This window comes from Protomyctophum bolini (genome assembly GCF_963924005.1).
Source record: "Protomyctophum bolini genome assembly, chromosome: 7".
NCBI classification, from domain to species: Eukaryota; Metazoa; Chordata; class Actinopteri; order Myctophiformes; family Myctophidae; genus Protomyctophum; species Protomyctophum bolini.
Window position 1 is genome coordinate 18,028,708 of NC_137868.1, and position 13,328 is coordinate 18,042,035.

Genomic DNA, 13,328 nt, shown 5'->3' on the forward strand with positions numbered 1-13,328 from the left:
AGCTCAGGCATTTTGTAGATGGTTCAACCATCTGCTATTGTTTTATGCACGCACGCACGCACACTCTCTTGATTATCATACATGACCCTGTGTGTTATTGATTTATTTTAATTAGCAATTAGGCCTATAACATAATGTAAAAGTGGTGGTGATTTATCTCATACCTAAAACGTTTGAATGAGCCTTTGGGGGACCAGGGACAAGTAGTTGCCTATTTTACCTGTTCATAAAATATACTGTATCAGTGTATCTCTTGTGCATGATCTCTTTTCAGCTTCTGAAAGTCAGGGTCAGGCCTGAGTTTAGACAGAGGACCCCCTGAGCACCTTGGGGCCCATTCACAGATTATTATTATCTTTACAAATGAACAATTATTAACAATTATTTTTGAGAACAGGGCTTAAGTGATTAAGCTTCTAACAAATTAAGTACACTAATAGTGCATATTTTTTAAAGTTGCATGCATTACTTGGTACAGAAAGTTAGTGGTACAGGCCCATGTGCTCCTCGGAGCACATGGGTCTCCGCCAGTCAGGTATAGGCTATTATGGGCCAGCAATATTCGGAATTCACCAATCAGGATGGAATATGACATAATCGGACAAAATGTGTAGGAGATATAGAGGATATAAAAACAAGTCTTGCAAACATTGGCCTCCTGGTGGCACAATAATAGGGCAATGTTAAAAAGGTGGCATTTTTTCTCAACGTAGTGTGAATGTGTGTGCAACGTTTCACCACAACCGGAAAAGGAGTAATATCCAAAAATGTGTTTTACTAAGTCAGCCTCCTGGTGGTGCATTTATACAGGTAGGTAAAAACATGAATTGGCCTGTTAAAGCACCACCATGAGGCTGATTTGAAAACTTTCAAGTGGCAATTTCTTTCTCTGCCTAATGTGAATGTGCATACTACATTTCACGGAAATGGCATGCTGTGATTTGAGGCATTTTGTTCAAGATGGAGCTGCAAACTTCGGAAGCCAATCGGATGGAATATGAAAAATGTGAAAGCCCTCGACTATGAAGAGAATGTGACGATTTGTGTGATGTTTGTTACAGTATAGCTCCTGGTGGTGCTAGAACAGGCCCATGCGAAAAATGAAGGAGGACCACAATGGAAACAAGCCTAACAGCTTTCTTGTGAATTTATCCTTTTGAAATATATTTTCAATAAAGTAATCAATCAATCAATCAAAGGGCTCAGAGGGCAGAGGTTGTACTCTGCCATCCAGGGAGTGTGTGCAGTTGCACTGCGATCAAGCCAACGGTGCCGGAGATTAGCTGATCACAGATGGAATGACACAAACACACACACACACACGGTGCAAAACATAGTCTGGGCCATGCCTTCGGCCTGGCGGAGACAATAATATGGAATTTGTTACATTTTTGAAAGTAACTTTTCCTCACACTCCTACTGGTGTTTGTTTTATAGATGGCTTCATATATAATAGTCTCTAGAATGCAGAGAAATACACAAACACCCACAGTCCCAGTGAGACTCTATTAGAGCAACCAGTCACGGATTAGACCTACATCCTTTCTCCATTAGTTGAGTCCATTAGACACACAGCCAGTCATTACTGCTCGCTCTCTCTCTCTCTCTCTCTCTCTCTCAACCAACACACACACACACACACACACACACACACACACACACACACACACACACACACAAATGAAGACATTTGATGTAACCTGAAGACAGCACTTCTCCTTACTGGCCACCTGACAACTTTAGCTTTAATAACTGTGTTTACTTGTGATAAAAAAAAATCTATATCACAATAATATTTATCTGCAACTGTTGGGAATGAAAGTATGAATTGTTTTAATTACCTAAGTTCTGGGTGCCTGATGCAGTACCCTGCCAGCCTATATGTATGTACTGTATATATATTATATATGATCATTAATAAGGGTCGTTCACACGAAGAACAAAAAAATAATATATATATATATATACACCGGTAGTTTTAAAATTATTCTAACTCAAATGGATGGCAGTCCAGACTCCACACCACAAATACAACAAAGACAATGATCAACAATGTACCAGTAGTTATCGGTTTTTCTCAATTTTAAACTTTACCCAATGCTCAGCCCTGTGATTTGTAATGGTCTGCTGCCACTGAGAAGAACTCAGACCACTGGGAAGCCAATAGCTTGAACAATAAAGCTTCATTTATAGTCCATTGCATGAAGGTGCCGCTTGCCAAACGTAATTGATCCCAAGGAGCTATGGAACATGTTGTTAAGCTTGTTGCACTACAGAGTATAAATCAGGCTTAAGTTGACACCACAGGACTCTGACTGTGTCTGCGGGGAGACAAATGTTTTTTGCGTCTGTTTACAGAGAATGAATTAGACACCGTTACCGTCCTGCTAGAGTCACTGAACCGCTGATTTACAGTCTCAGAGGACGGGGTTGAAGGAAATTGTATATCATTGCTGTCAGACAGAAAACTCTTATCTCCATATTCTAATATTTAGTTTTTTTTGTAAATTAACACCCTACTTGATCGTAGTACAGCGTCACACAAAATAACGGTTTTGGACATGCAAGGTTAGCAACTGACTGCAACAATATACGAGTGATGTAGTAAAGAGCAGACATGATCAACACGTCTTTGTTGTTTAGCTGCTCATGGTGCAACCTGAGGCTGTGGTGGGTTTGAGGAGGGTCAAGTGTCTCACAACGTATTTATGGTCAGAGGGATCGCAGAGTCGCAGACCTACAACCTGAAAAAACAATAAAACACTGCTTCCATTTCAACAAAAAGAACAGGTTTTAATTACAGAACATTGGGAGTGTGGGAATAAATACATGAGGCCATTGGTCACATCCTGTTGTGACACATACAGCGCATACACACACACACACACACACACGCGTGTGCATGTACCATGCACACATAATGGCATCCTGTAAACTGGAACTTGTTGGGATGAACTGCGTTTCTCTGCCTGCAGGTTGGTCCCTTTACTCTGTAAACACTTTATCGCTTCAATTATTCTTAGTATAGCGTGCCAATGTGGTGCGCCGATAATCGGCAATTTACAAGCTCACAGCACGTTGGCGCGGCAGTGGCCCCTTGTGAGCAGATAGATGGGCTATTTTCAGCATGGAACACGGGTGTGCAACTAAATCAGGTTTATATACTGTATGTGTGTGTTGGCCTCTATGCATGTCTGTGTGGTTTTGTATGCACACCCTTGTGTGTGCACACGGCACGCGTGTTTGTTTGCACATCCGTGCGTAACCCTGTGTGTATTATGTCCATTTGTGACTGTACGAGTGTGTGGTTGCCCCCATGGACAGCTTTGGTTACCGTCGTCCCCAGTCCTGTAGCCGTAGCAGTACAGTTCACTCAACACGTGACTGACTTACATTCAAACCCGGCTAGTCCTCAGAAGCCACTGGTTCCTGCACCAGTGAGCTCAACGATAATCACTTAAATAAAGAGGAAATACTGAGGTGATTAATGTACAGTCATTGGTTCTCAAACCTTTCCCCATGTCAAGGTACCCCCAAATGTATACTGTATGTATTTGGCTACGAATCCCCATCTGACAATATTTGTGACAGGGACTCTCAGAAGAGAAGTTAAAGAATTCCAAATGATTAATAATTTCTCAAAAATAGCAGATGTACAAGCTCACAGCTGTGAGGTTATGGATCTGCTATTTTTGAATAGCCAACGTAAAAAATATGGAAGTGGTTAAAATGATTGTGATGCTATTTTAACAAATAGCAGGAGACTTCCTGGACCCCTACTATGAGAACCACTGTTAACTGATCTGGCACCACTGAGCTCACAATAATCACTAAATAATATTAATACTGTGGTAATGAAGGCATAGTTAACGGCGCCCGTTAAACACAAACTTTGCGCCCCAGTGTGAAAGCATTTCAGAACGAACTGGTCTATCTGGTGTGTGTCCAAAGCGAGACCAGAACAATACAGTCGACTCTCTACTGTATTGGGAAGACCTGCTGGACCCAGATCAGTATGATGGAGACATAGAAGCTTTTAACCACTTATTCTGAACATTGGACAGAAATAGCAAATATCACAGCTTGTACTAGATCTAGGATTTCTGGCGAAGAGAAGGAAACACGAGCAGACGTACCATTGTAATTCAGGTCTGTTTTCAATAAGAATAGAGGCAGGGTTGAAGTGGTTAAAACCTCAATCAAACCTGAACGTCAGATTCTGAACGCCAACACCTCCCCAAACGTCAGAACACACCCAACACATTGGAAAGTGTCAAGTCAGATCTTCCCGTTCTCCTCACAATAGATCGATATACAGGTAAGAAATTTGGCATAACAGCCCTTTTACAACTTGTCCTTTTGGGATGAAATGAGAGTAGAGCTGTGGTTCTCAATTTGTGGTCCAAGGACCCCAAGGGTTCTCAATGTGTGGTCCAAGGACCCTAAGGGTTCTCAATGTGTGGTCCAAGGACCCTAAGGGTTCTCAATGTGTGGTCCAAGGACCCTAAGGGTTCTCAATGTGTGGTCCAAGGACCCCAAGGGTTCTCAATGTGTGGTCCAAGGACCCCAAGGGTTCTCAATGTGTGGTCCAAGGACCCTAAGGGTTCTCAATGTGTGATCAAAGGACCCCAAGGGTTCTCAATGTGTGGTCCAAGGACCCCAAGGGTTCTCAATGTGTGGTCCAAGGACCCTAAGGGTTCTCAATGTGTGGTCCAAGGACCCTAAGTGTTCTCAATGTGTGGTCCAAGGACCCTAAGGGTTCTCAATGTGTGGTCCAAGGACCCTAAGGGTTCTCAATGTGTGGTCCAAGGACCCCAAGGGTTCTCAATGTGTGGTCCAAGGACCCCAAGGGTTCTCAATGTGTGGTCCAAGGACCCCAAGGGTTCTCAATGTGTGGTCCAAGGACCCTAAGGGTTCTCAATGTGTGGTCCAAGGACCAGGGTTCCTTGGAGGTCTGTAACTGGTTCTCAATGTGTGGTCCAAGGACCCCAAGGGTTCTCAATGTGTGGTCCAAGGACCCCAAGGGTTCTCAATGTGTGGTCCAAGGACCCTAAGGGTTCTCAATGTGTGGTCCAAGGACCAGGGTTCCTTGGAGGTCTGTAACTGGTTCTCAATGTGTGGTCCAAGGACCCTACAGGTTCCTTGCAGGTCTGTAACTGTGAGTGTACAAATGGACACGTAATTTGCCTCTCAGGGTTAAAGACAAGCCCATTTCTTACCGTAATCTGATGTTATTAAAAAAACTCCCTCTCTAGCGAGCTGTAGCTCCGAGCATGGAGGAGTTTATCGGCAGCTCACCTTTTAACGACAGCCCATATGGAACAAAAAAAGAATTATCGAGCAATCAAAATAAGCATTTAGCATCGCTACATTTATCGCTAAAAGGTGCGCTCGGGATGTTTTTAAATCAGCTTAATGAATATAATAACATCAGATTATGGTTATGAAAAGCACTAGTCCGGAGTTCTTTTTTAAGGTGGTCCTGCTCTCGGTACAGCAGGTGACAGACAAACTGATAAGGTGGTCCTGCTCTCGGTACAGCAGGTGACAGTGAACCTGTTAAGGTGGTCCTGCTCTCGGTACAGCAGGTGACAGACAAACTGTTAAGGGGGTCCTGCTCTCGGTACAGCAGGTGACAGTGAACCTGTTAAGGGGGTCCTGCTCTCGGTACAGCAGGTGACAGACAAACTGTTAAGGGGGTCCTGCTCTCGGTACAGCAGGTGACAGTGAACCTGTTAAGGTGGTCCTGCTCTCGGTACAGCAGGTGACAGACAAACTGTTAAGGGGGTCCTGCTCTCGGTACAGCAGGTGACAGACAAACTGTTAAGGGGGTCCTGCTCTCGGTACAGCAGGTGACAGTGAACCTGTTAAGGTGGTCCTGCTCTCGGTACAGCAGGTGACAGTGAACCTGTTAAGGGGGTCCTGCTCTCGGTACAGCAGGTGACAGACAAACTGTTAAGGGGGTCCTGCTCTCGGTACAGCAGGTGACAGACAAACTGTTAAGGGGGTCCTGCTCTCGGTACAGCAGGTGACAGTGAACCTGTTAAGGGGGTCCTGCTCTCGGTACAGCAGGTGACAGTGAAACTGTTAAGGGGGTCCTGCTCTCGGTACAGCAGGTGACAGTGAACCTGTTAAGGTGGTCCTACTCTCGGTACAGCAGGTGACAGACAAACTGTTCCGGGCCCACTTGAAAAATTCGGAAAGCGTTTGCAGCCCATCTGACCACTTCACAGCGGTCAGATGACGTGGTCAGATGGGTTGGCCGTGTGGATTTTCAGCGCATGCGGTTATTTTTAAACATCAACCAATCGATTGGTATCTTTTCTGATCCAAGAACACAAAGAAAAGATACCATGATTTCTTTATGTTGAACCCATTTATTTTTTCCAATACAAATCTTAGTGTTTTGCCAATTATTTGGGGGCCCACCAATAATATCCTCACAGCCCACCAGTTGGCCCCGGCCCACAGCTTGAGAATCACTGCTTAAAATACCACGCGTGTTCAATTCCAAGACGTGAGCACCGTACAGACAGACAAGAGCACTCGTGTCCCTCAGAGGTTTGCAGCGAGGGAGTGTGTAAGTGAGAATGTCTCTCAAACTTGTCTGTTGAACTTGTAAACTGTCTCTGTCACCTGTGTGTGTGTGTGTGTGTGTGTGTGTGTGTGTGTGTGTGTGTGTGTGTTTCCCAGAAGGATCCTTTATGTGTGATTACGTGTTTCTCAGAATGTCCCAAGAGTGTGGTAGTGGTAGTGTGGTGTGTGTGTGTGTGTGTGTGTGTGTGTGTGTGTGTGTGTGTGTGTGTGTTTGTCTCAGTCTTTTGACACCTGCTGACGTATTAGAGAGCTGGTCTGCAGCGCAGGGTGTTCTACAAACCAACAGGCTTAGTGTGCAGTGCTAGTTGAGTGAGGGCGAGTGCTGGGTGCTCCACAGCAGTTCAATGTACGGCCACTTGGTCTGGAGACAGCGCTTGGCAGGAGTGTCATCGGTCCTCAGCACGGGGTCCTCGAAACCCAGGATCACTGCTGTCCCCTCTACGTACTGGACCTGGACACAGAGACATTAAAGTTTAATAAACCCAGGATCACTGCTGTCCCCTCTACGTACTGGACCTGGACACAGAGACATTAAAGTTTAAACCCAGGATCACTGCTGTCCCCTCTACGTACTGGACCTGGACACAGATACATTAAAGTTTAATAAACCCAGGATCACTGCTGTCCCCTCTACGTACTGGACCTGGACACAGAGACATTAAAGTTTAAACCCAGGATCACTGCTGCCCCCTCTACGTACTGGACCTGGACACAGAGACATTAAAGTTTAAACCCAGGATCACTGCTGTCCCCTCTACGTACTGGACCTGGACACAGAGACATTAAAGTTTAAACCCATTTAGACCTGAGACCAATTCTACAAAATCGCACCAATGATTCACAACGCAACTAGTTGCAACTTGCAAACAGTTTGCAAGAAATTGCGGCGGTTTTGTTTCGTGCAGTAATGTGGTTCATGGACCGTGCTAAATAAGTCAGGGTTGTACAATCCGGACCTGAGCGAAGACACACGCACATAAGTAGGTCAGGATGGTCCAAACATGCAGGTATGTAAAGTCTTATGCCAGCTGTTTTGGAGGAACCGCCTGTCACTCACTTCCTCTAGAGAGGAGATAGAGGTCGGATGAAACAGGATGGAGGGTTGCATGGGTGACACACACACACACACACACACACACACACACACACACACACACACACACACACACAGAGCAGTCTTAAAAGTGCTTCATTTTTTCCACAGGACTACCTGCAGGAATCCCCCCCTACACACATACACACACACACACTGCTGCAGGGTCCTGTCAGCACGTCTGATATTCTCATCTGGAACTTCAGGTATGGGAATGGAAATGCTATCAGTAGCTAATAGGTGCCTTGCTGCTGTTGTGTGTGTGTGTGTGTGTGTGTGTGTGTGTGTGTATGTGTGTGTGTGTGTGTGTGTGTGTGTGTGCGCACGTGCGTGTATGTGAAATTGCGGGAAGTTGAAAAATATAAAATAGGTTTTATGTGATTTTATGCAGTGAAATATTCAGGGAGTTTGTGTGATTATGCATCCTTTTTTTTTTAAATTGATGCCTGCAAAATCTGCAACATTTGGCTGATTATGCAGTAAATTATGTGATTGCATAATTACATTTGTTCTGGAGGGTCTAATAGATAGATATTCTGTAGATAGATAGAATGATGGGCAGTCAATTAGCTACCGTTTACACTGGTATTATATACTGCTTACAAGGGACAGAGACAGAAAAGTATGAGCAGGAGAAAAACAAGAGAAACAAGGAATAACAAGGAATTACCTTCTCAGTGTGGTTGGACTGTTTGAGCCCATTATAATGGTAGACAGGAAACGAGTCTGGAATCCCAGAGTCCTGAAACACAAGACATTTGAATGAGGACTTATATTTATACATCACAGCATTTGTTTACAAACTAAGCACACTATCAACCAGTAAGACGCCTGAGGGCGAGAAGCGGCCTCGTCACTTTAGGGCAAGGCCGGGCTTAATGTTGATGACATCACGAGGCATGGACCATAAATGGGGGCGTGACCAACCAAAGAAACAACTGACGGGAAATGCACGATTCCATAGTAAGTTATTACACACAAGGATGTATAGAACAATACAGCCATAAATATAATGTAAATACGTTGTCTATTGCAGAATTTGCAGTAGCAATTGACATGACAGGACACACTTTATATATACACACAAACAATAACGCACATCTGACTTCGTGAGTGTCCCTCTGTTAACTGTGTTGTGTGTGTGTGTGTGTGTGTGTGTGTGTGTGTGTGTGTGTGTGTGTGTGTGTGTGTGTGTGTTAACATCTTTGACAAAGGCAGAGGTAAAACCACAAAGACTGACATTCTTGGACAGACAGTCAAACCAACATACCTCAGCCTGCAACCTAACACACTACATTAATCCCACAGGCTTGCGTTTAAGTGTGTGTGTCTGCTTTTGATACGTGTTAAGTGTGTGAGTGTACATGTTTTATACTCTGTGTGTGTGTGTGTGTGTGTGTGTGTGTGTGTGTGACTGTGTGTGTCCCAATTCTCCAAAACAGCAGACGTTACAAAAACGTTTGAACGATGACAGTGAGCCAAGACCTTCTACGCTAGGATGATGTGTGTGTGTTTGTTAAGAAGAGTGAGTGTGTGTGTGTGTGTGTGTGTGTGTGTGTGTGTGTGTGTGTGTGTGTGTGTGTGTGTGTGTGTGTGTGTGTGTGTGTGTGTGTGCGCGCGCGTGTGTGCGCGTGCGTGAGTGAGAGAATGTGTCTCATTACTTGTGCTTATGTGCATGTATGTGAAACCCTAACCCTAAGCTCAGTCCCACATGTGTCTGAGTGTGTGTGTGTGTGTGTGTGTGTGTGTGTGTGTGTGTGTGTAATAGTATAATATCGTTGTGGCTGAGGGTCAGTCCACTGTTGAGTCCCTAAAGCCCTGATCACTTTAACACACTTCCACTCTCTCTCTCTTCATCTCTCCCTCTCTCCACCAACCTCTCTCTTCATCTCTCTCTCCACAAGCCTCTCTCTATCTCCTTCCCTTGCTATTCATCTCTCTTGTTCTGTCTCTCTGCCGTCTCTCTCAGTTTAGCCTAGCTCTCTCACATTCCTCTCTTTTTCTCTCTCACTCCATTTCTCTTACATTCTCTCTCTCCCTCTCTGATCCTTGTTCGAGAAGCCAGTGTTCTGTTCCGAGCCCCTCCCTGCCACCAACATGATGTTGCGCACACACACACACACACACACACACACACACACACACACACACACACACACACACACACACCCTTTGATTTGAAATATACTGTGTGAGTGTGTGTGTGTGAGAAATAAAACGCTTGCGTGCGTGATAGTAGTGATATGGGCTGTGTGGGTAACAGAATTGATGATGTGATGTGTGTGTGTGTTGTGCATGTGACGTGCGTTTGTTATTTTCCACTGGGATCAGAATCAGGAAACCTCTGTACAGGTTTTTCAATGAGGATACATTGTATATTCCTCATTATTATACCCACTGCAGATTTACAGGAACAACACTGTTGGTGAACTTATCGATCGATAGACAATATATACAATTTATAGATCATATTCAGCACTATCCACTGTGGATTGACTGCAAATATGTACTCCATACTACTCCTGGGATGTGAAAGTGCAGGAGGTCAAGCAAGACTCTCAATCTACCGTTTCTCTCTTTTTCCCCTCTTCATTTGATCCCCTATCTGTATCTGTCCTGTGTTTCATACTGCGCCGGTACTGCTATGACAACTGCAGTTTCCTCATGGCATCAATAAAGGTCTACAGTATCTACACATCTATAATACAGTATGGGTAATAGAACTAAGGTTGTGGTGTGTGTGAGTGTTCGTGTGTGTTAATATGCAGTATGGAAGGATAACAATCTTTCATGTAATGCATGTAAACAGGAGAAGTCCACCTGCAGTGACCTCATTCATGGTCACCACATAACACATCCACCGACCCCCGCAACACACCCACCCACAACACGCGCACAGCCGCGCACACACACGTTACCTGATCAGGGAAGAACTCCAGCAGGAAAGGACTGAGCAGGATTACACCTAGACCCTCTGGATCCAGTTTACTCTTCATTAGACTCACACTGGGAGAGAGGGAGAGAAAGAGAGAGAACAGGAAAGGGGGACAAGTTAATAAACAGTGGGGGAGAGAGTGAGAGAGAGACACAGAGAGAGAGAGGGAGACACATCCAAAGAGAGCGACATATAATAAAGATGAGGCAGAGAGAGACAAGAGGAGAGATGAGTCAGGTATGAAAACACCATAATAAACACCATAATACATAATTGATAAACCAAACGCCTGCTGTGATTGACATCACACACACACATCCTCACTTCAACACAACAGACCCCCCCCCCCCGCCATGTGTGTGTGTGTGAGAATCTGAAACCAAATTGGGTGTCCGACAGAGACTATGCGTTACTGTGTGATTTATTTGTGTATGTCTGTGTGAGAAAGTGTGATTCTACTGTACTGTATGTATATGTTGGTGTCATTCTGTGTTTGAATGCAGGGCAGTGTGTGGGTTGGTGTGTGAACTTTTATGTTCGTGTGTGCATGATTCTGTGTTTGTGTGAGTTTCCATGTGTACATTAATGTGAAAGTGTGCTTTGGCGTGTGTATGATACACCAAAGCTGTGTTGTTCACTCCACACGCTGTTGCAGCCCCAGTGAATATCTTCACGCCAGATCAAATCCCCACCGAGTGGGTGGAGCGCTATACATACCTTGGCTTCTGGTTGGATTATACACATACATTTAAAATTTCATATCGACTCTTTGTGCAAAAAAGGTTAAATTCACTGTGGGCTTCTTCTACAGATTGAAGGCTTGTTCAGCTCGCAAAAGAATTGTCACTGGTCTCTTGCTGTCAGTTGGATTATGGTGATACCATTTATAGGTTTGCGTGCTCCTCCACCTTGGCCAAACTACATCCCCTGCACTGAGATTCATAACTAACTGCATCATTGTTCGTTGTATGCTGCAGTTGGTTGGTTCTCATTGACATCTCACAGGCTGCATCATTGGTATATTTTAATTTATAAAGCCATTCTTGGTGATCTTCCTCCTTACATTTCCTCCAAATTTAATTTGGTAAAAAATGGTCTAAACCTCAGATCAAATGCCTGGCTACGGTGTGTAGTGCCAGCCTTCAAATCTGAGGGGTGTCAAAAGTGTCTTGCTTTCTTTGGCCCCTAGCTGGTCGTGGAATGACCTAGTTAACTTCAGACTAAATCTGGCCTTGAAAGTTTCTTTGAGAAGTTTAAAAAGGATCATCTTAAATGTACAGTCCAACACCTGCACATGTTCAGATGTGTACTAGCCTTTGCATAGGCCAGTCCCCACTTGCAAAAATAAAATAAATTAGATAATGTGTGTGTCAGTGATAAAGCTTGTGCGTGTCTTCAGTGAGTAGCACAGCAGTACTAAATATACCTCTTTTCAGACATTCCTGTGTGTTAGCTCGTAGCTGTGTTATTATTCTTATTTCTCAGTGATAAAACCATGGATCTCATTGGCCTTATAAGGAGAGAAGGCAGACTCATAACCAGACGAGAACATTGTAGGGCTGAGCTCCATGTGATATGTCAAATAAATGAGCGTTTGGGGGCTGTGGGACGGAGGTGATTGAGGAGTGGTATATCAAATAATTGGCTGCTATTGATGTTTTGGAAATATCGACTTTCTAGACCACCTTGTAGACAGAAGCTACATAATTAAATGTATATAACCAACGGGGCAGGTTTTAAAAGGGTCAAAAGTCAGGAGTGCACTTTCATTTGGAGGAACTTTGGGGAGAAAAAATGTTGGACTACATTTCATTAAAGTTGTAGGATTTAAAAAGTGTTAGTTAGTTACTATGTTAAACTGTTACACAGGCACACAAATGTAATTCAGATATATATTTAAAGACCCTTTCGCAATGTCCCCTGGCGTGATTTAAATCCTTAGAATAATCATCTCTGTCCAATAAGTCAAGTATTTTTCTTCCCCCCGAACATATCCATAAAAGGAGCTTTACAGTACCTCTATCTTTCCCCTCATTTAGTATTCCAGAATCTATGAAAATGAAAATGTTTGATGCTCTGGAATTTGGGAAATCCAACGAGTATCCACAGGTATTATCAGAACATTAACACTAAACGCACTGCTGGAAAACCATGAGCCTGTCACTTCCCCATTGACAGTACTGGGGACGGAGATGTGATCATTGTGTCACTCAACCATGCTGCATACCTCCTCATTGACCCTTATATATGCGCCGTACATGCATGTATTTAGTGATTGTACAATGGTCTAAAGATCAGATTTAGTTGTAAAATACTACATTAATGAGATATGCAGAGTGACAGAATCTAAGGATTTTCACAGGGAAGCTTCAAAAAGACATGAACTAAACTAAAAACAGAATTACTTTAATATCGACCTATCCCTATTGACTGATGTTTTAAACCATAGAGCGTGATTACGTTTTGTGTTTATGTGTCGTGTTGTCTGGTGTGGCGGTTAGACAGCATGCACTACATGGCAGATTAAATGACAGGGGTTTTCAACTGACCCAGGGACCACCATCCTGACTAAGAGCAACCTGGGGACCACCACTATTGTGCGTGGCGGGTCCATCATAGACCCACCCCACACAATAGTGGTGGGGGGTTCATGCACCACAGGGATCTGGAGAAAATAGCTATAATATCAATATAATATCTAAT

The 13,328-nt window shown here is 44.0% G+C and overlaps 1 protein-coding gene across 1 annotated transcript in view; it reads right to left on the reverse strand.

Moving 5' to 3' along the window:
• Window positions 1–4,884: 4,884 nt before the first annotated feature.
• Window positions 4,885–13,328, reverse strand: part of mindy3 (MINDY lysine 48 deubiquitinase 3) — a 52,242-nt gene continuing 43,798 nt past the window's right edge. The window contains exons 14-16 of the mRNA XM_080767502.1: window positions 10,609–10,696; window positions 8,361–8,432; window positions 4,885–7,048 (exon numbers count right to left, since the gene is read on the reverse strand). Coding sequence (XP_080623628.1) covers window positions 6,899–7,048; window positions 8,361–8,432; window positions 10,609–10,696 — 310 coding nt within the window. The 3' untranslated portion in view covers window positions 4,885–6,898. The remainder of the gene's footprint in view (window positions 7,049–8,360; window positions 8,433–10,608; window positions 10,697–13,328) is intronic.